The 24263-nt window shown below is 34.1% G+C and overlaps 1 protein-coding gene across 1 annotated transcript; it reads right to left on the bottom strand.

The window, feature by feature from the left end:
* Positions 1 to 5135: 5135 nt before the first annotated feature.
* Positions 5136 to 22264, bottom strand: LOC133324908 (sodium-dependent nutrient amino acid transporter 1-like). The gene is made up of 9 exons (XM_061533732.1): positions 21985 to 22264; positions 10892 to 11123; positions 10555 to 10825; positions 10039 to 10142; positions 9791 to 9980; positions 9545 to 9721; positions 9004 to 9103; positions 8759 to 8935; positions 5136 to 5245 (listed from the first exon to the last, which is right to left on the bottom strand). The coding sequence occupies exons 1-9, from the start codon at positions 22262 to 22264 to the stop codon at positions 5136 to 5138; spliced, it is 1641 nt and encodes a 546-aa protein (XP_061389716.1).
* Between the last annotated feature and the right edge of the window lie 1999 nt (positions 22265 to 24263).

Below are 24263 nucleotides of genomic sequence, written 5' to 3'. Positions count from 1 at the left end.
GGTAGCTACTTTCAACACCCATTGAAATAGTGATCTTATATGTGTCCCATGTTCACCCATAAGAACTATACAAAAATGGGCTGAGGCGTCGAGTTTTTTGCCCACACTAGGAAAACACCACCACGAAAAAGAAAAACAAACCCCATTAAGGTTGAAGACCCCAGCAAACGTATAAAGGACCACGATCTGCGAATCTACACTTTGAATTTGCGCACGTTGTGCAGAACAGACGCAGCTTTCGCTTTGGCGGATGTACTCAAGAAGTACAAAACCGATATTATTGCCTTACAGGAAATGCGATTAAGCACTGTATTATAGCTGCCATGAAACGAGACATTAATTTGGCTGCGGATTTATGGTTAACAGGAGAATAAAAGACCTCGTCTCTAGATAAACTCCAGTAGATGAGCGAATTGTTATAATCCGTATAAAAGTGAAGTTCTTCTACATCAGTCATCAGACAAAAGACATTTTTTACGAGCGCCTATAAAACTGCATATGACCGCTGTCATGGCCATGACTTTAAAATTCTGCTAGGAGATTTTAATGCAAAAATCGGGGGGAAAATATTTTTGGCCTTACCGTCGTAAAATTCAGCCTCCACGAAAAAACGCCCGACAACGGCATAAGGTTGATTGACTTCGCAGCAGCAAACACATAGTAATTAGCAGCTGCAGATTCAAGCATTTCGATATTTCAAAAAAAAAAAAAAAGGACATCGACATAGGCCATGTTGTGCGAATGGAAGAGAATGCCTCAAAAGCTCAAAAGCTCAAAAGGAAGATCAAGTGGAGGATGGCATATCAAAACATGGTCTTTCAAATTTGAATAACTGCGCACAAGATCGACACACCTGGAAATCTTCTTTAAATTCGGCTTATGGAACAAATGTTCTGTCTCCAGCCAGTTAAGTAAGTCAAATTTTCACTTCATGTACTAAAAAGCGACATCCTAATATAAACTTCGGAGATATGATTTCAGATTCTCAAAATACTTGAAATCACTTTCGATAGCCTTTTAACATTATTTAAGCCATCCTGAAGAAAAAATTCTACAAATGCAACAGTATACTCAAAGTCATCACAGGCACCGTATGAGGCAATTTCCTTAATAATATTGCCCCCAGCGACATTCAATAGCGGGTGTTACAAACTACGCAAAATAATACTCTTTGGAGGCGATCCTGAATATCCAAATATCAACATCTGCACTTCAGTATGTAAAACTGTTACAACAACAAAATAGGATGTTCATGGTTATGCAGTATAATAACATACGGGTATGTTCTTATACTGCACGGTGTGTGTGTGTGTGTTTGTGTCAAGCGAGCAATCCAGTTGAAGAAAATGCAACACAAACCTTAGTATATATTTAAATTTTTATTTTTAATGGCGTTTCATGTTAATTTTGTGATTTTAAACAAATTATACGCAAAAATAACATATTAATATATCATCATTTGCCTTTTTTAAAGGTGTGCTACAGAACAGCTCGACGTGTATTCGATACACTTCTATCGTGGAAGTAAATGCCAGAACATGCCTGATAGAGTGTTTGATTTTTATTAGATCTAACTCTCAACACTCGGTTTTTATAATATTAGCTCCTAACATTCAGAGGCTAAGATGAATATTTACTATACCTACATTGTTTTTTTTTTAATAGTTTCCAAAAATTGAATTTGTTTTCTTTTTTATTTAATTCGAAACTACTAATTCAAGAAAGTCCTTTTAAAATCCCAAATGAAATTTAATTCTCCATTTATTCGTGGCTATCGAAACGCATTATTCACATATATAAAAGCAAAACAAAATAAAAAAACTAGAAGTTTTCAAATAATTTCGAATTTAATTTTTCTTATTGACTACATGATGGTACTAATTACTTATTTACTACATACATATGTCATACATACATACATCACATACTTTTACACAATTTAAGTACTACTTTAGCATTTACCCTTGATTGTTTTTTTTTTAATATAACGAATAAATGCTCCGCAACAAGGCATCACACGGAATATACAAAAATTGAAAAATAACGAAAATTATTGGAAAATGCTGCATTCTTTCCATGTCCATTTCACTATGTATTGAAGAAAGTATTTTTCAGTTTCTGCCAAAATAGTGACGAACTATTGTCAGACTTTAATTTGGCATTTCGTTTTTCCTGCGCTTCCGTCTTGAACATTAGCCATTGTTTGCGTATATCCGGATTACTGGGACCCCATTCATCACTAGGTGAACATGCTTTTTGTATGGTCTGAAATGTGAAGTACAAATATGATGAAATTTTTAAATTAGATATAAAAATGTTAGTTCAGATTATTTAATGATATTTAATCAGATGTGTCGATACAATCTTTTTACTGGATGTTGTTCATTTACATTTTCCAATTTTCTCTCTTGAGACAGAAAAAATCGTATTTACTCTCTGCAAATTCCAACCGAGTAAATGTTACTGGGCAAGTAAACGTACGAAATATTATCCCGAGGGAGTTGTCAGTCTTCTACCGGGCGCGTCCCCAGGTGGCGGATAGGGGTAGGCAGGTGTTCATACTACTCTTTTGTAACTTAAGGGAAAGACTTCTTTCACTTGACCTCTTTGCAACAGCATAGTGTGTCCACCTGCTGCAGGGAATTTAGTATTCCCCGCGGACCAAAACTGACTACGGGGATGTTCCCCTAAAACAAAAAACACACTGAAATGCCTAAAGTCAAAAATATAAATAAAGTTACGGTGCAGGGCTTAAATAACCCAGTACCGGCGGGTGACGTTGATCTGCTTACGAGTCGCGACCCGTCGTCATCCAGAGATCGTGAGCAACAATCTGCTACGAATGTGGGTGTCTTGGCATTTGTAGCTGAACGTAATGCGACAAGCACAACGAATGATAAAGACCACTTTTCAAAATCCAGAGGCGGAACAGAACAGCGAATAAATGAAAAATTGCAGCGCAGAGGCAACAATGCTAGTCAGCCAGATGAACCAACGGAAAGAGAGCATTTAGCATCAACATATTCGGAACATGTTATGAATCTGGAATCATCTAAAAAGCAGAACTCGACAAAAAATGAACAAAAGAGTCCATCGCCCTGTAGTACTTCAGAGACTGGTGAGTGCGCAAACGCCGAGAACAATGGAAATAGTACGGATAACATAGCTAAGACCCGATCCAGAAATAAACAGTTGTCTGGAGCACAACGACGGAAATTGGCCAGAATGAGACGGAAAGGACTAAATGTTATCCAGACAGATGCCACAAAGGAGAGTCCGGCTTTACCCACTTCCTCGGAATTAACAACCAATATAAGTTTCACTGAAAAAGAGGACACTGGCTTTACAACGCAAATGAGCTTACCGATTGATAGCACATTGGACAGATGTGATCAACCGTCCCATTTTGAGAAAAAATGTTACGACTACAACAATACCGACTCAAGTGTCATAAGGCGGTCTCCTGATGAGAAAAACATTAGCTATCCGTCATATAGTAGATTGAGTAGGCCGTACCAAGCCCCTCGATATGAAGACAATTATTTTGACAATTCTGGACGAAGTTGCATGACACGGTCCACTGGAGAACAAAACAATGTACAAAGGAACTTCCCATCATATAGTACCATGGGTAGATCACATCAAATCGAATTTCTCTATGATGATAGTGGTTATGACAAATCTGGTCCAAATTCCATGACATGGTCCACTGGAGAACAAAGGGGCTTACCGTCATATAATGCTATGAGTAGATCACATCCATGCCTTCACTTTGATGATAGTCGGGACAATAAATCTGGCCCAAATTCCATGACATGGTCCACAAGAGAACAAAACAATGCACAAAGGAACTTACCTTCATATGGTACCATGAGTAGATCACTTCAAACCTTTGACAAATCTGGCACAAATTCCATGACATGGTCCACTGGCGAACAAACAAATGCGCAAAGAAACTTCACATCATATAGTACCATGAATAGATCACACCAAACCCTTCCCTATGGTGATAGTTGTTATGACAAATCTGGACGCAGTTCCATGACATGCTCGCTTGGTCCAAGTACCATGACGATGTTTAATGAGGAAGAAAACACGGCACAAAGAAGTTTCCCGTCATATAGTGGATTCAACAGATCGTATCAAGACCCACATGCACATGAAGACTATGATTACAAGGCCGGCCCGAGTTCCTTAGAGCCTGGACATCTGGAAAAGAACACCCGAATAATACGCCGGAGGAAGCGGTCTGCTGAATTGTGTAAGACCTTGCCATCTTATGCAAAGGCTGCCAGGAAACGCCAAAAGCAAGAGCTTTGCTATGCTGTTATTGATATGAATAGTACTTCGGGTAAAATTCCCGCAGAGCATCAGAAAACCACCGAAGATTTGGTTAATAATAAAATCTTAGATCACCTCCTTCAAGGAGGGGATCCCATAGAAATTCTTAACTGTAAGTTCAGAGCGGACCGGCTGATAATTAATTTTGCATCATCGTCAAAAATAGAGGTCCTCAAAAACCTTATAGACACTATAACGCCGCCTTGGGAGGGTGCCAATTTAAAGTTGGTGCGAAAAACTGATATTCATGGACTAACAAAAGCTACGGTGTTTTTGAGAGGCTGGGGGAATACATTCCCAAATGAACGGATTCTCGAGATATTTGCACTTCAAAACAAAACACTTTGTGCAAAGAAATGGCTGGTCTTTCACAGGGAGGAGCGTAAGAATGGGACGCTCCTTGTGTTAGGCATAGATAAAATATCTATAACAAGTCTGGCCAAGACCAAGGGCATGGCATTCTACGTTTCAAATGCAGTTTACTTTAAGATCGGAAAGACTAGAATCTGCGAAGACCAAGAAGAAAGTGTCGAGGTAGCTAATACACAAGACAATAGCAACGATGAATGTGAAGATAATATTGCGAACTCCCCGGATTATTGGAGAACGCTGAAATAAAATAGGAACAAGGTTTCTGTTTTAAACCAAATTATTTTTACAGATACATTGACTCAAAAACATGATTCAACAACCCAATCTAATTCACACCAAAATGCACGAAATTGTCCTCCGTTGTAATATTTTTAGAAAATTATTTCAAGATGATGCATATGTTGGTATACATTAATATTTCGCTATAATATACTTACATTCCACAATGAGCCATTGCAATTTGAGGATGCTGTCCATATGAACCACAAAGGGAATTGTACAAAACCTATGGCCAATAGAACCCAACCAGCAACTATGGAAAAAAGATGTAAGAAAAATTTGATTATTAAATATATATATATGTATGTGAATGTGTTTGCTCGCATTAAATGTTAAATTGATTTGATTCCACTAAATACTAATTTATAAATTTCAGAACAAATGGATTGCTTGTATCCACACTATGGAAATGAAATACAGACATAGCTAAAATGGTTCAGAAACCCTGAAGGCCAGCAGTAAACAAATATATTTTTTAGGCGATTTGTGGACGCAGAAAACGATTACCGGTAATAAAACGAAAGTCTCAATACCGTATTTTTGCAATTTTAAAACACCTAACTATCTAGCGATTTTTTCCATTTTCATTATTATATTCACACAATGAATTAAACTAATAAAAAAACGAATAGAATACTTGAAAATAGAATAGAAGTACCATTGAATTATTAATGGGTTGATGAAGAATTCTTGACGACTTCGTATGTATAAAGATAATATTGTTTATATCCTACAATAATGAAATCAAGAAGGCTAAACGTGAGTCTTGGGTAGTATGAGTAGTATTAAGCGAAGCGACGCACAGTGTCACGACCGCGGCCAAAAATGGTAAAAACCAAGTACCACGGAGGACAAATTTTTTCATGAGGATTGATAGAAAACACTCCAATTAGAATAAATATGAAATTTTATATCGATATGTCGAGTAGTTTTGTCTCTACAAAGGTTCAAATCTGATAATTATTTATAAACAGTTTTTACCATATTTTCGAAAAATAGGTGTGTTTTTCTGATGCTCAAATTTTTGAATATTCAAATGAACGGTTATTATAAAAGTGTTTATTTTGGTTGCTGTGGATGTAAAAACTAGGATTCGCTTTAGTTTGTATGTATATAGATATCATAAGGTGCATACTGTCGTCCACACTTGTAGTACTTAGTTCATCAAATTTTTGAAACAAATTTTGAAATTAGTGGAGCAGAAAAAAGTTTAGCTCTTTTTTTATTTGAGTGGTGAAAAGTGTGCTATTTAAGGAATAAAAAAATTAGCTGCGGAGTCCTGCGGTCCTAAGAGTTATTTAACTTTTTTGGTGACCACCTTATGAAAAAATATGGCATATTCATGAAATGGTTACAAGCGAATGGTCAAATATGTTATGTATACAATTAAATAAGTTATTGAGGGTCAAATAGGAAGGAGAAGATGGATTCAGAACATACTAATAATACAACATTTTACATAAAATATGCAATTAAGTGGTAAAAACGTTATTCCAAGCGGAGATATAGGAGAATTGGTTTTAATATATAGCTTTTAAATAAATTTTTAGTCAGTTTGAAGATTATACTTATTTGTCAGATCATTTGACATAATCTTATAATCTGAATTTAGAGGTCGCACATGAATTATCTTTGTGGAAAGCTCATATAGAAAAATTTTAGTTCATGGCATGTGATATGCAAAGTGCAGTACAATACCTTTTGAGCGACTTTCACAAGATGCTAACAAATAATTAGTAGCAGCCCGAACTTTTGTTAAAGCCGAGTTAAATAAGGATTTTAATTAGAATTTTATATTATAATCCGACCTTGTAATATCCTTAAACAGTCATGAAGTAAAGGCCCTAGATTATAACGTGGATGATACTAAATCGTACATTTGGGAAGACAATATATATATATATATATCTATCTGATGTGTGTGTTTGAAAATTTTGTGAATGATAAAAAAGTAATTTATTTGTTACTAAAGGATATCAAATATTTATTATATTATAATAAAAATAACAAAAATAAAACTACTATGCTTAATTTAGCTGCATATAACGATTTTATAGTAGGTACCTGAAATTTGGGCCAACAACTAAATTGCAACACCTATTACTGAAATGTTCATGTCTTCGTCTTTGGGCGAAGACAATTTGCAATTTGAATGAATATAAACAATTTATAGGTCCAAAAAGCGAATTTTTCAAGACCCTATGTATGGGAGGTATACCAAATCTTGGTCCGATCTATCTAATTTTTTGTCAGTTGCTCTTTAGGCCAATAATAAGCACACGTACCAAATTTCATTAACTTACGATAACTCCTTCTATTTTTGGCCGCTGTTTATATGAACTTGCGACATAGTGCGACGGGATGTGGAGATACACTTGATCGATCATCAACCCACTTCCCTGGTTGGTCTACGGATAAGTAAATCGACTAATCGACTTTTTGTATTGAAATGTCTAAAAGTCGAAGTCGACTTTTGATCTTTGAGGGAATCGCAAAGTTGATTTTTCAAGATCGAATTTAGATTTTCTTCTTTAAAACTTGGTTAATTGTCACAAAAATCAAATTTTCTCAAAAAATACATATGTCTGAGCATTATTTGGTCTGCTGACAACAATCCATATAAAAAATTTAGTCGATTTTGCATTTGTAGGAAATCGAAAGATCGAAAAGTCGAATTTTTAGTCAGAGACATTAATCGAAAAGTCTATAAATCTACTTTCTGGTTAGAGGTAAAAGTCGAAAAGTATGGACCATAAAAATTTATGCGGCGTGCAACACGTCGATGAACGAGTATTGATTACTCTGCAGGACATTTTTAGTGCTTGTCTGCTTTTATCGTACATAGCAATGGTTGGACGTATCGAGATAAATATGGAGACCTCCGGTTACACATTGGTTGCATTCCTTGAATTCGAAGCAGCCTTCAACAATGTGAAGCTGGAGGCTATACATTCCGATCTATCTCCTAACGGATTGGGTTGGTAGAATGCTGGAAAGCAGAATTATCAATTCGTCCAGGCTGCTAGATGTGTTCTGAGGCTCCGGGAAACGGATGCCTGGAAGTCGCTGCATTTTGGTTACGCTAGTATACCTAACACGACGCCAGTTTGTGACTTTTTGGAGAGAATTACAAAAATCAGTGATTATACTCCCTCTCATAACGGAGTATCGATAGTCAGGCGGCTCTTAAGCCAAGTCGTGCATTATTAACTCAAAAGCGGTTCGTGATTGCATGACGACGGATTGTTAAATTATATTGGGTTTCAGAATATAGCAACATAGAAGGAAGTGAGATAGCCAAGAGGGTTCACAGTCGTCCACTCTCCCATTGGCTACTTTATTGGGAAAATCCGATTGAGATACTTCGAGGTAGTGGGCAACAGATAGTCAACTGAACCTGGATGCAGGATTTCAAAAACCATCTGGCCAGAACGGAGATCGGCCAAAATTTATAGGGCCAGATGAACCAAGATTTTTGTGTGAACAAAAAAAAATACAAAATTTGCATTCAAAGGCGTATATATTCTTGAAGGAGTAAATTTACTCCCTAAATGAAAGAATAAATAAATTAAATAATTTAAAATTTCATTTCATTTGGACAATAAATGCATCCTGTACTTTAGAATAATCTATGGGTAGATGGATTTTCATAAATCGACTTCGAAAGTGGTTCTATAAGTAGGCACAAAGATATAATACCCTATACGACAGTAAGGTGTAGGACATAAATAAAGTGTTCGTGAAAAACATATCACATATCACTTACTATTTGCCGATTCTGGGTAGTCCATGCCAGCATATTTTAATGTTTTCAATTCGGCCATGGAATAAACGAAAATAAATAATAGTAAAAGTGGTGTAATAACTGCCCAGCAGATACGCCAATAGAATGAGACACGCATTCGACTCATAAACTCAACGTCATCGCAGAAATTTTGTAAACCTAAAAGGCAAACTTTTAATTAAAAATTATCTATTTTAAGTGTTTGGAAACTGGTATTTTCCACTTACCATAGATCCATGCCACGCCAATGATCTGAAATAGAGCTAAACCAAAAATAACAAATGTGGCACCATAATAATCGACTAAATTTAGGATCCATTGACCGGCCTATTTTTGGATACATGAAATTATATAGAAATTAAATTAATTCAAGAACGTAGTTCTACATGACATTATTTTGCGATAGTTGCGCTACTATTAGAAAGCAATATTGGAAAAGGTGTGGGAATCGAATTAAATATGTCTATGAATATGAAAATTTTCTCTCTTGATTTAATCAAAATCCAATGGTTCGTATAAGTATTAATATTACTTATACTACCCATGGATCGTTGTTTTAGAAATATGATAAGCGGTAAATATTGCCCTTAAGTACTGGCGTTTTTTTGAACAAATGAAATGTATAGAAATCAAATTAATTTAATATCATAAATTAATTTTATGATCAGAATGATTATGGCCAATGGTTCGTATACGTATTGACATTACTTATACTCCCCATAGATCATTGCCATATATGAATATGCATTAAATATTGCTCATAAGTACCGGTGTAACGTAAATAATGCCACATAGAAAACCACCAATTGATGTTGCCAATGCCACCATCCACGCCTTCATCCATTTAAAATTATCACATAATATTGCTACCAGTGTATTGGCCTGGGCGACCAATGTTCCAATGCCCAAAACGAACAACATAATAAAAAATAATACAGCAAATAACTGATAATAAAACAACGAAACATTAGTCAAGATATTTTCACCGAACAGGTTGTTACGGTAATATCAAACCTGTGGTACACCATTAAATTTTGCAATAGCATCTGGATAGGATATAAATGCCAAACCCGTACCACTACGCACCACCTCATCGATGTTACTTATATTTAGATTATGTGCCAAATTACCCAAGATGCCGAATATGGTGATACCCGCAATTAAACTGGTTACAGTATCCAAACTGGTAACAATTATAGCATCTCTGGAATCGTCGAAGTTGTAAATTATTCGGAATAATATTCTTTAATAGGTTTACATACCTATGTGAATTGTGATTAAATTTATTATATGATGAGAACATAACAATTGGACCCAGTCCCACGGCAAGCGAAAAGAAACATTGGACCACAGCTTCTTTCCAAACCTAAAAATTTAAATAAAAAAATTTTCAATAGGAAGGAATAAGACTTCTTCTAAGTATAGCATAGTCAAATTCTATAGAAATGCTTGTTCAACAGGGCCGAAGAAGGCTTTTTCTTCTGTAGGTCAGAGGATGGTTTCTTCTGAAAGACAGAAAAAAAAACTTTTTCACAAGAAAAAGTTTTTTTTTCTTTTGGACAGAAGAAGTCTTCTTCTATAGGGCGGAAGGAGCTCTCTTCTTCTATAGGACAGAGAAAGTTTTCTTCTTCTATAGGACAGAAGAAGGCTTCTTCTTCTATAGGACAGAAAAAGGTTTCTTCTTCTATAGGACAGAAGAATGCTTCTTCTTCTATAGGATATAAGAAGACTTCTTCTTCTATAGGACAGAAGGCTTTTTCTTCTTCTAAATTCCTTACCTTCAAATTCAGCAATTCACTCCAATTGGGTTTCAAGAAAAATATAATACCATCCAATGCCCCGTCCAAAGTAACAGCTCTTATTAGCAGTGTTATCAAAATGACATATGGAAATATGGCCAAGAAATATGCTGCCTTACCGGCCGTTTTTACACCACGAACTATTACCAAAAATGTTGTTAGCCATGCCACAAATAAGGCCAATGTCAGTCTCCAACTTGGCAGGCCAATACCCTCGGATATATCATCATATTCACGAATTACCTGTTTGCTATAAATCAACGGATAAAATAAAATAAACAGGAATTCGAAAATCTCCTTCTAACATCGAACTTACATAAAATACATTTCCGAACTACTTGTCGGTTTGTCATTGAATGTTGTGAAATTTTCCCCATTAGTTGCTTTCGAATTGGAGTCAACACAATTAGAACCCCACTCCTGACGACAGTAGGACCACGGCAAAGGATTATAGAATGAGGCCACAAAATAATAGAGTGTCAAGGCCAACAGCGAGGAATAATAGGTAAGTACTGTAACACCGGCATAAGCCTGACCAATGCCAACACCTGGAATTCGATAATGTATAATTATTTTTGAGGAAAATTATTGATTGATTTCTAAAGCTTACCTACAAATGAGGGACATATGGACCATATTTTAACGGAACTTTTGCTGGTAAATTGTCCTAAAAGAACTTCTAGATAGTACATTGGTTTTCCTGAAAAATAAAACGAATGAAATATATTTCTATGGACCAAATCGTATAGAATTATGAATACATATTAATAAAAACAAGTGAAAAGCGTTAAGCTCGGCCGGGCCGAGCTTTGGATACCCTCCACCATAGATATACTGACAGGTACTGGAAATTAAAATATAGGGAACATACCAAAAAGTTGACCTATACCGACATTTCTAAAAAAGGATTATGTAAAGAAAAATAAAAAATTCAGAAATTTATAATGGATAATTATACCTTCAGATTTATCGCTACTGAGGGTGTATACACTTTAACACGGTGAAAATGTGGCTAATCAAAATATTGGTTCTAAACCCCATGTTCCTTTGGACCAAATCCGTTTCAAAAAATTTAGGTTTCATCCAAACTTTGTCCATCTTATTATTTCTTCCAATCTTAGTTCAAATTCGAAAATGGGGAATATCGGTCCATTTCTTCTGGAACCTCTATACAGGGGCTAGGTCTAAATGCGGGTTATAGTTCATTATCGAACCTTACATTATAATAGTTTATCTCGATATCCTCCGCAGGTGAAATGATTACATCAGAGACTTAAAACGCGGAACAAATCAGATAACCCTTTTAATATAAAAAAGGGGGTTATATGGGGACTACCCCAAAATGGGGGCGAATATTAATAATTTTTGGTAGGGAGATTTGGTACCATATACGACTACAAAATACCAATTTGCAGCAAATTCTGTTGAATAACGCGCTCAAGAACCCTTATATGGGGGCTATCCGAAAAAATGGACCTATATTCATAATTTTTTGTGAAGAGATTTGGGACCTATTAAGAACTCAATATACTAAATTACAGCTAATTCGAGGGAAAAATACGATCAAAATCCCCAAAATATTAAAAATTAGGAGGTACCGTTATATGGGGGCTACCAGAAAAAGTGGAACTATATTTATAATTTTTTGTGGAGACATTTAGTACCCAATAAGAACCCAATCTACCAAATTTCAGCGAATTCGGTTGAAAAACGCGATCAAGAACGCCAAAATACCGAAAATTGAGGTGTACCGTTATATGGGGGGTACCAGAATTGATCTATATTTATAATTTTTAGTAGGGAGATTTGGTACCTAATAAGAACTCAAAGTACCAAATTTCAGCGAATTCGTTTGAAAAACACGCTCAAAAACCCCAAAATACCGAAAATTGGGGGGTACCCTTATATGGGAGTTATGTCTAAACGTGGACCGATATAGCCCATCTTCGAACTTGATCTGCCTGCAGAAAAAGACGACTCTATGCAAAATTTTGAGGCTCTATCTCAATTCGTTTAGACGCTAGAGTGATTACAACAGACAGACGGACATGCTTAAATCGTCTTAGAATTTTATGCTGATCGAGAATATATATACTTTATAGGGTCGGAAATGATTATTTCGATGCGTTACAAACGGAAAAATAAAACTAATATACCCTCCATACTATGGTGGAGGGTATAAAAACTAGTGGACCCCCACAAGGAATAGTAAATTGCAACCACTTTTGAAGGTACATTTTCGTAAAATTTAAAATAAAAATTGAATCTTGCGTTTCTACACCTAGAAACATAGAACCCAAAATATCCAATAAAGTTGGAAAATGTCCTGAAAATGCCGAATATTGGGCAGGTACATGGGTTTTCCTGCTAAGATTCTGGCCCCTTTTCTAAATATTTCTCTGAAATTTCATAAAATTTATTTATTAATTTTTTTATTTTACAAAAAGGAACATTATCAAGATTTTAAAAATATAGATGACAATGATGAAAGATTATAGAAATAGATGACAGATAGAGGACATACATTTTTTATAGATGACATCTAGTTAAAATAGACGATTTTCCTCTAAAAAAAGGACGTATGGTCATCTTAGTAAAACTGAACTAATTTCAACAAATATTGTCACTAATTATTTTATAAAAAATTCGGCACGCTGTACTATGGGCCAGAGATCCCTTTTTGCCCAAGTTTAGAGCAGAAGGTTTATGAAATACCATATATAAAGGTTTCGAGGATTACGTTTCTGAAAGAAAAAAGTAAAACTGTAATAGGGTGAACCGAAAACACGGCGGTCAAATCAAATTATTTTTGAAAAAGGGTTTGAAGAGCTATGGCCACTCGCTACTTCTCAGCTACTTCTATTTTAATCTTTTACGAAATTAAATTTATATATTATCGACAATAACTCTTAAGTTTATGAAAGGTCGCAAAAGAGAACATATCAAGGCGTCGATTATTGATATAACCATTAAAATATACTCTGGCACTGATTGGCACTAGGTTCATTCATTTTTTTTTTTTTTTTTTGAAAAAATCATATTTCTAACTTTTCGATACGGAATTTTAAATAGTTATCTTCAAATCATTATAATCTGCAATTCAATTCAAAATTTCGGACAAACAAATTTACTTACAAATAAAAAAATCTATTCAAACCTAAAATTGGCAAAATTCAGCCTTTATGTTAAAAGTAAAGATACTAATGGACAAGATTTTGCTTTAATAACTAGACTTCAAAAAATATTTATAAAAATTAACAAAAAATTGAAATACAAAACTCAAAAGTTAAAAAATTCACTTAAGGTCGGGCATGATAACTCCTCACTGGAACATCGGAATCCGAAAATTCCAACGGTGTTAGAAAGAGTACATGTCTGGCTCTCGTATGAACTAGGATTATTGACTTCGCTCTAAAATTAACAAAATGGTGGACCTTTGAAAAAATATTTTTGGAAAATCGCGGATTTTTTACCAAAAACCAAGTTAAAAAATAAGGAAGATCTTCACCGATTGGCTTCATCCTAGTTCATACGAGAGCTATACACTCCCAGAGAAACGTTGCAAAATTTGACCAGTATAATTCAAGAACAATATTAAATTTTAACATTGTCAATTAACTCTTTTCACATAACGTAAATATTAAGTTTATAGTGTAATAATAATATTTCGGAAGAGAATTTATGATTTGTTTCAGTTAGACCACTGTGCGCCATTTTTGGTTGCATTTTAAACGCACAGTGGTCCAAGAGGCCAATCTAAGTGAAAAAATCATAAATTTTCTTCGGAAGCTGCTGGAAGTATGATTTATGTATTAAAAGCATTCTTTGTACCAAAAATGGGCGTTGTAGGTAAAATGGTCGTGACAATTTTTATGACTTTTTATACCCTTCACCACACTGTGGTACAGGGTATTATGTCTTTGTGCATATGTTTGTAACAGGCAAAAATAATCGGGATAGACCCATGGTTCCTTTTGAGAATATGCATAGAATCACTTTCAAGTCGATTTATGTATGTCCGTCCGTCTGTCCATGTTAAATTGTAAACAAAGTACATGTCGCATTTATGATCCGAATTCGATGAATTTTGGCACAGCTCATTTGTTTGGCCCAAGGACGAACTCTATTGAAATTGGGAAAATCGGTTCAGATTTAGATATAACTCCCATATATATCTTCGTCCGATTTAAGGTAAATGGTGCACCAAAGTCCCTATATATCTTTCGATTTGCACGAAATTTGACACAACGTACTAAACTAAGTCTAGAATGATATTTGCAAAGTTTCGTGAAAATCGGTTCAGATATAGATATAGCTTCGCCGGATTTTAGGTAAATAGTCGACTAAAGTCCCTGGAAATCTTTTGATTTGCATGAATTTTGGCATAGTGTACTGAATTAAGTCTAGAATGATGTGTGAAAAGTTTTGAGAAAATCGGTTCAGATTTAGATATAGCTCCCATATATAGCTTTGACCGATGTTAGGTAAATAGTCCACCAAAGTCCTTGGATATCTTTTGACTTGCACGAAATTTGGCACAGCGTAATGAAAAAGGTCTAGAATGATGTCTGCCAAGTTTCGTGAAAATCGGTTCAGATTTAGATATAGCTCCCATATGTATATTCATTCGATTTAAGGTAATTGGTGCACCAAAGACTCTATATATCTTTCGATTTGCACGAATTTTGGTATATAAGTCTAGAATGATGTTTCTAAGCTTCGTGAAAAGATCCATAGCTAGGCCGATTGACACAACATACTGATGTTATATAAATTAGTCTCTGGCAAGTTTCCCTGAAATCGGTTCAGATATAGATTTATAACAAAACGCGTCGTCTGTTTGGATACATATGTAAAATATACCCAAAGTGGTGAAGGGTATCATATAGTCGGCCCAGTCCGACTTTACTACTTTCCTTACTGGTTTAAATTATGAAAATGTAACGAATATTAACGTATTAATGTAGATCTGCCGGATATCCATTTCGGGCGCCTCATTTTAAAATTGAAGATATGTATATATGAACATGTTAAAAATAACAAATTGTTTGTAATAATTACGAACTTTTCAATAAAAAGTTTCATTCTAATTTAACATATAACAATGGAGACCTCACCAACAATATGCTCCCTTGATACACCACTAGGTTCGAATAGGTATATTGCACTAATATACAAAACAACATAAGAATATTAATATATTTAAAATAATAATAATTTATTTAAATTAGTCTACATTTTCCTGTATGAAAGGAAATAAAAGTAAGTATAGCCTTAATCCCCCAATATTTCTTTTTTTCGAGATCTAAGAAATGGCTTTGTTTTAAAAATATTAGATAATTGGATCAGATGACAGAATCAAAGAGCTTAATGTTTTTTTTCTTCTGTGATGCTTTATCGAACTCACTACGAGCCTGCGATTTTTTAATTTCAATTTTGTAAGATATATGCACATTCCAGGCACCTCTTCTAATCTTCTGTTTTAGTTTTCTGAAATCCTCTCTTAGCAAAAAAAAAAAAACAGCAAGGAAAGTAGTAAAGTCGGACAGGGCCGACTGTATGATACCCTTCACCACTTTGATTTATTCTGCATATATATAAATAATAGACGTCACCTTTTTCGAAGGAACATTGACATGAAATTGAACGAACTTAAATATGTGATCTTTATATGTGAACCGACTAACATCAATCCGTACATATATTCTGAAACCTACGCTAAGTTTTATTTCATTTGGGCAGATTTAGAGTTGTTTGTGTACACGCTATTCGGTATGCCTCACCGTTCAAAATTTAATCTCAATCCGACATCCATGTGCAATATATGTATATGGAAGATATGTCTGCATTTAGTCATTCTAGACTCAATTTGATACGTCAATCGGACAAACATTAGGAGTTTGGTGCACCATTCACCTAAAATCTGACGAAAATGGGAGCTATATCTAAATCAGAACCGATTTTCACGAAACTAAATTTTAATTTGGTTGACTTAAACTGTATTAAGTTAGTGTTATTTAGAGCTTCTATATTTGAAAATGTTTAATAATTATCCATGTGTGAACTCATTATTGACGTACTGTATATAACATATTAAGCTATTAATTGAAAATTAATTATTATTTAGCAATTATGCTTCAGTTGTAAAACAAGCGATAAACATGTGAGAGCTGTAAAATCCAAGCAGTAATTTATTTCACGCCTAATTTTATGGCGATTCTTAGAATACGATTACGATTACAATCAAAAGCCTCATGCGGAAACCAATTCAACTACACTAATCACCATATGATCACCCCAAGACTGTTGCCAACAACATAAACATAAATGTTAAATAACCCATTAAGTACCTGCATTTGGAACACAAAAATCCCTTTTTAAGTTTAGCTGAATTATATGCCACATTTTGTGGACATATTTCTCTAGTCCACTTAATATCTGTTATGGACAGATTTGTTGTTGTATTCAAAATAAAGTTAAAAAATACCCATTAAGTACCTGCATTTGGAACACAAAAATCCCTTTTTAAGTTTAGCTAAATTATATGCCACATTTTGTGGAAATAATTCTCTAGTCCGCTTAATATCAATTATTGACAGATTTGTTGTTGTATTCAAAATAATATCTGTAACTAAATATATTTGTATATACAAGGTGCCTTAGACTTGTCTAGATTTAATTACTGAAACATTTTCCCTTAGCATTTAAATGTCAATAGCAAACAATGCCTACAGCAATGATAAACCGTGGACCTGTTTTTTTATGACACAAATAATCTAAATTTTATTCATTATACTACCTAGGTAAAGTCTCTGAACCTTAGATAGAAATCTTATCTGTATATGTACGATATCTAGGCCCTAAAAAAGAAATATAAAAGTCTAAGTAGAATTTCTTTCTTTGTTCATTACAGATAAGTTGATCATCAATCAAGAATGAATAAAATAACAGCTCAATTGGTTTTTAATTGGTTTTATTAAATATTTGTTTCATTTCGTTTCGTTTGGATTTGACGATGACATTTATTTCCGTCTCGAAGAGGAAAAGGCAACAAACAACTCTGCCTAGTAACAATTTACGAACGTAAACGTTTGTTTTCGTTGTGCTTTTTTTTTGCACAATTAAATGAAGGTCGAAATAATTTCATTAAAAATTAAAGAAAATATTATTTATAAATTGAATAATTTTTAATAAAATCATATTGAAAAACACTAAATAATTGGAAATAAAAAAATAAGTAGACAAATAGATAAAGTTTACACAAAAACTATCCTAACTATACCAGGGAAGCAATGAACATTGGGGGCCTATACCAAATCTTGGAACTCTGGAGATTGTTATTCAAATACTGAAAAGTCCCAAACACTTTTAGGCTAACCTCTCGAAGTATTCTTTTGCTTCTGAAAACGGTGAACCAAACAAAATATTTTCTTTGAAAAATTATTTGTCCGCCACGAATTAGCCAAATTATTTGCAGTATTGCATGGCTGCAATAAAAGAGGAGCGATTGTCACAACAGCCACATTTCAATTTTATCAGAATAATGTTCCTATGTATTAGCCATATATAGGGAGGATATAAGGATATATTCTTATGGTTCTATACAAACCCTTACCCTATAGAACATTTGTGGGTCTTTTTAAAAAAGTGGCTAAGAGGCAATCAAAAAATATAAAAGCATTGAAAACTGCAATATTGGATGAGAGGTACAACAATCCTCGATTGAAAAACGTCTACAATGTGTGGTAGATGTCAAGGGCTACGGCCATACAAATATATTAAAATTGTGAAATTCAATAACATTATTATTGTACTATAAAATTAACATTTATGTACATCATGTGGAAAGAGTTAATTGACAATGCTGAAATTTAATATTTTTTATTATTTTGATATTGGATACCTATGGATCAGAGCTAGTGATGTACAATGAGAGTTTCATATCGAAAGCGCGATTGCCAAATGTGCCCCAATGCCGGAAGTGCCCCAGTATCCCCTAGCTTTATGCATGTCCGCCTGTCTGTCCATGTTAAATTGTAAACAAAGTAGGGGAGAGGGGGACACCTTTGAACACTTTTTTATTTCAAGCCTCATACAATTTTTTATTTTATACTTTTTGGTTTCTTATAAGTTTTAACTAATAGGTACATATGTAACCTTTAAAATGAATATATATATATATATATATATGACATAATTTAAGCTTCATATACATATTTTATTACTGTTTTAATGGAGGTGTTCAAAACTGAAAAAAATTGTTTAACGAAAGAAAACAATCACTGAATTCTTCCTGCTCCCTTACAACCAAAAGAATAAAAGTTTACAATTGCAGTCATGTAAATTTTGTCTACAACTGAAAAAGCTAGCCAAAATGGTTTACGCGGATAAAGAACAAGATTGGCATATAAAAAAAAATTGGTTGCGGGTCGGAAAAATTCTAAACCGAGATTTTAAGAGCGCTGTTCAAAGGATGCCCCACGTTCAAGGGTGCCCCCTCTCCCCTACAGGTCGCATTTATGATCCGAATTGGATGAAATTTGTCATAGGTCACTTATTTGGCCCAAGGACGAACCTTGGGATTTGCACGAAAGTCCCTATATAACATTCGAAATGTAGCCTAGCGTAATGAATTAGGTCTAGAATAATGTGTGTTAAGTTTCCTTAATATCGGTCTAGATTTAGATATAGCTCCCATATATATTTTCTTCCCATTTAATGTAAATAGTGCGCCAAAGTATATCTTTCGATTTGCACGAAATTTGGCGGCGGGTCCGCCATCATATAACATATGCCTGCTACTTCCTTAGCGAATGTGGGAATAATTTAAACGTGTATTAACATGTTATTTTCACAAAATACTACACATGCCAGAAAAACAAATCAATCTGCAGATTAATATCGACCATAAATGAAATTTGAGTACCATTTAGTGTCCATTTGACACACATTAATATATAGAAAATTCCATAAGTACCCACCTCAACCGTCCAACAGAAATCATATAACCGATTTAATTTCCATTGTTTTCCACTACTATATACTTCATATAATACAATGAAAAGCTTATTTCCCCAATTTCTGGATTCCAGACTTATCGATGATTCAATGATTCAAATTTCAAAATTCCAGCTCTATCGGTTCACCCAAATCCAAATTTGGTAACATTTAGTACACAGTAGTACGAATTTCCAAAACTTACAAAACAAAACTTACTACTTAACCCAAACATACACCCCCACAGTGATCCTAAATCCAAGTTTCAGGATTTTAACTCTATCGCTTCACCCACAATTTAAATTGTACTAAATTTAGTACACATTAGTACAAATTTCTAAAACTTCCTGCTCCAAATTTCATGATTCTATTCTCGATTTGTACCTCCGAATTAAATTTCTAAAACTTTCTACTTAACCCAAACCTACACTCCCACAGTGATCCTAAATCTAAGTTTCAGGATTCCAACTCTATTGCTTCATCCAAAATTTAAATTGTACCAAATTTAGTACACAGTAGTGCGATTTTTTAAAACCTCCTTCATACCAAAACGAAGTAGAAACCCCTACAGTGATCCTAAATCCAAGTTTCAGGATTTCAATCCTATCGGTTGACTCACAATTGAAATTGTACCAAATTTAGTACACAGTAGCACTAATTTCCAAAACTTCCTACTTTACTCAAACCAACACTTCCACAGTGATCCTAAATCCAAGTTTCATGATTCCAACTCTATCGCTTCACCAACAATTTAAATTGTACCAAATTTAGTACACATTAGTAGAAATTTCTAAAACCCACAATTCAAATTTTACCAAATTTACTATACCGTAGTATGAATTTCTAAAACTTTCTACTTAACCCAAACCTACACTCCCACAGTGATCCTAAATCCATGTTTCAGTATACAAACTCTATCGGTTCACCCACAATTCAAATTGCACCAAATTTAGTACACAGTAGTACGATTTTTTACAACCTCCTTCATACCAAAACGATGTAAAAACCCCTACAGTGATACTAAATCCAATATTCAGGATTTCAACTCTATCGGTTGACCCACAATTAAAATTGTACCAAATTTAGTACACAGTAGTACTAATTTCCAAAACTTCCTACTTTACTCAAATCAACACTCCCACAGTGATCCTAAATCCAAGTTTCATGATTCCAACTCTATCGCTTCACCCACAATTTAAATTGTACCAAATTTAGTACACATTAGTAGAAATTTCTAAAACTTCCTGCTCCAAATTTCTTTATTCTATTGTTTCACAAGCTCGATTTGTACCTCCGAATTAAATTTGTACCAAATATAGTAGCATGTAGTACTTTTAGTACACAAAACAACCTGGTTTAAAAGCGGTAAATGTAGAGAAAAACGTGGTTTCACAGATTTTCAATTTGAAACGAGAATAACTTCTTTTATTTCTAACGGATTTATATTATTCTTTTTTTCTTTCGAAGAGTAGAATTTTCAAAAAAAGTATATATATATATATATATATATTTAGTAAATCGGTTGAGGATTGGCTGAGCTACAGCGGTTGAAATGTGAAAAATACGCATAAAAAGACAAACTGTATTTTTCTTCGGACTGTACGATGAAATTATGATATCAAGCCGCATAAGTTTTATCATATTACGGGGAAGAAAATAAAATAAGCTTTCGAAAATGAGAAAAATCAAATAAATGGATGACAATAAGTGAAGAAACCAAAATATGGTATTTATAACAATAAAAATAACTAAAATTTTAGAGCTCATCTGTTTGTACTGTAGAGTTGCTCCAAGCAAAAATTGAGACAATTCCCTTATCCATAAATTATTATTTATTTCAAAATGAATTCTTGGATTAATTCTTTAGTTTTTTTAGTGAGTACCCGATTAAAAAAAACGCCACGACATCTCTATTTTTGAAAAGTTATGCGGCATTTATTAACTTTGAAATTTTATTTATTTTAGTTTTGGCCACCAGTGTATATATCTGTCGACATCATCGTCTCAAATAGTGAATGGAGGGTTCCATTAATCGGCACCTAATTGAATTCAGTTGATAAATTTTCAAATACATTTTTTATTCCAATTCACTGTAATATTTTAAAAGTAGGTCATAAAGTCCATTTATGCCATAAAAAAGTAAATTTCCCTCTGCTGTTTATCAAACACCAATGATACGAACATCATAGTAAAGTAAATTTGATGATGACACTTTGAATTTCTAATAACACAAATTAACCCCATCAGTCTATTAAATAAGGATAGCACACCCAAAGGGAACCAAAAGCAAACAATCAAACAAAAACAAATAATAAAAATAATGAAAAAAAAAACAGAACAAAACAAATAAACTCAAATACAATTTAACCAAATTGACCAAATCAATTTGCAATCAATATTTTAGCGACATACCAATTAAGAACAACACCACGATGTAGGGTATCAGGAATGCACCGCCACCATTCTCATAGGCGGTAAATGGAAAACGCCAGATATTGCCCAAGCCCACAGACACTGAGATGCAGGACATAAGAAATTCTAAACCGCTGGCCCAATTTTCACGTTCTTTATTGGCGGCTGATGATGCTGCTGCTGCTGATGGTTGATGATTGGAGTTCGAATCACTTGTATCGGCCGTGTTGTTGACATTGTTGATTGAAGTTGGTTTGCTGCCCTCCTCAATGGAATTCATGTTGTTAGGCGTTTTTTTATGCTATTTATTATTGTAAGGGAAATATATCACAGTTTTTATTGGGAGTTCTAAGAACCCTTTAAACCTTTATTTTCTTATCTCAAACTTATATAAAGAAACACTTAATCCAAAGATAGAATTTTCAATATCTATGCAATCACTTTCAATTTTATTTAATGGTTCCGCATCATCGTTGGTTTTTTTTATTATTTGCTTTCTTTTTTCGATTTGTGATTTTTTTTTGTCTTGTAAAAAATTTCTTATTCACGTTCACGTCATACACGCCAAACCGATTACAGACGAGAACGAACCCTTTGTGTCAACCCGTAATTTTTGTTATATCTTGAATGGTGAATGATGACCGTGAAGGTGGTTCTTCAGTCGACAACGGACGATTCCTCAATGAATACTACAGAAGAGGGAATCACATTTTCACTCACTTGCATCCAAATCTGATATCACAAAGTTTTGTTGGCAGCGCTTGCTTGCTGGCGGTGATCGTAAACGTCAGCGTTGACGCCGCCAACAATTAGTGTTAAAGACAGATCACGTCGCGTAGTGTTGTTCTTGTTTTAAAATACACAAGAGGAAAATAGTGTATAATAGTAGTCTAGTTGAAGGTATATTAAGTAGATCGGAAAACTTGGATCTACAGATGACATTTTTACAAATCGGTAGTCTGCAACTAAGCGATCAAATACTAAGACCCTTAGTATCTGCCGAATATATTCGATATTTAATACTGTTCATCGTCCAGACGAAACAGCTGAAGCTAGAAACTGTTTTTTTCGAGATTCAAACTAGAAGGGTAAGAAGAGCCAAAATTCTGAAATTCGTACGAAACTTTACTAAATTTATTTTATTTTATTTAAATTATGGAAAAAAAATTACTATTAGAGTAGTGCAGTAGTGTTGGAAATTCGAACTTATAAGTTCGAAAAGTACTAAATGTTTCTAAATATGGTACAATTTGGATGTATGTGAATGGCTGGGATCCTGAAATTTATGATTAAAAGTACTGTTAGAGTGTGGAATTGAGCAAGTTTTGGAAAATCGTATAGTACTAAATTTGATACAATTTGCATGCTGGTGAACGGAGAGTCCTTAAATTTGGACTTAAGATTATTATTGGAATGTATGACTGAGGTAGTTTTGGAAATTCGTACTTATAGATACAAGAAATACTAAAATTGGTACATTTTGGACTTTGGTGAACCGGTAGAACGGGAATTCCAAAAGCTGCATGTAATATTCTGTCGGAATGTTGAATTGAACAGATAGAGCTGGAATTCTTCTATTTGGACTTCCGATTATTATTGGAAAGCAGGATTGGGTAGTTTTGGAAATTCGTACTTATTAGTACGAAAAATAATACATTTTGTATAATTTGGACTTTGGGGGTCTTATGATTACTTTTAGATTGTAGGATTGATGTAGTTTTAGAAATTCTTACTTATCAGTACGAAAAGTACTAAATTGCACTAAATTTGATACAATTTGGATTTCGTTTAATAGATAGGGCTGGAATCCTGATATTTGGAATTAGGTTTACAGTTGAAAATTCGGGCACTTCGCTAGTATTTAATAATTAAAGTATAAATAATAATGTTTGGGTACTTAGAGGGTTAAGGAAGGATTTTTAGAAGTTTTTAGAAGTACCACATGCCGGAAAATTTGATTTAATAAAATTTTCTTCTGGTGTTGCTATGAACCTACCGATGCCCTTTTTAATATAAGGCTCGCAATATTTAAGATAGAGATTGCGCATACATTGCTACAACTTCTAAGATGTTTGGCATTGAAAATAGGATATATTGGTCCACGTTTTTGTATAGGGCCCCCACAAACGGTACATCTCAATATTCGGTATTTTAGACGCGTTTTTCAATTGCCATATATTTTGTATTTTTGGTTCTCATTAGATTGAGAATCTTCCTACCAATTATCAGTTCAATGTTGATAATTGGTAGGAAGATTTGATTTGGGATAGCCCTTATTT

This window comes from Musca vetustissima, unplaced genomic scaffold (genome assembly GCF_032173495.1).
Source record: "Musca vetustissima isolate MV318-11 ecotype Yass unplaced genomic scaffold, APGP_CSIRO_Mvet_v1 utg14306, whole genome shotgun sequence".
In the NCBI taxonomy this organism is placed as follows: Eukaryota; Metazoa; Arthropoda; class Insecta; order Diptera; family Muscidae; genus Musca; species Musca vetustissima.
The sequence above is the reverse complement of the archived record's forward strand: the minus strand, read 5'-3'. Positions and strand labels throughout refer to the sequence as shown.

Excerpts from the sequence above, each read along its gene's own strand:
- LOC133324908 (XM_061533732.1), bottom strand. The coding sequence starts at position 22,264 with ATGAATTCCATTGAGGAGGGCAGCAAACCAACTTCAATCAACAATGTC. Across the intron at positions 10,826-10,891 it reads AGTTCGGAAATGTATTTTAT|CAAACAGGTAATTCGTGAAT; the intron begins GTAAGTTCGATG and ends GTTGATTTATAG. Across the intron at positions 9,722-9,790 it reads AATTTAATGGTGTACCACAG|TTATTTGCTGTATTATTTTT; the intron begins GTTTGATATTAC and ends TTTTATTATCAG.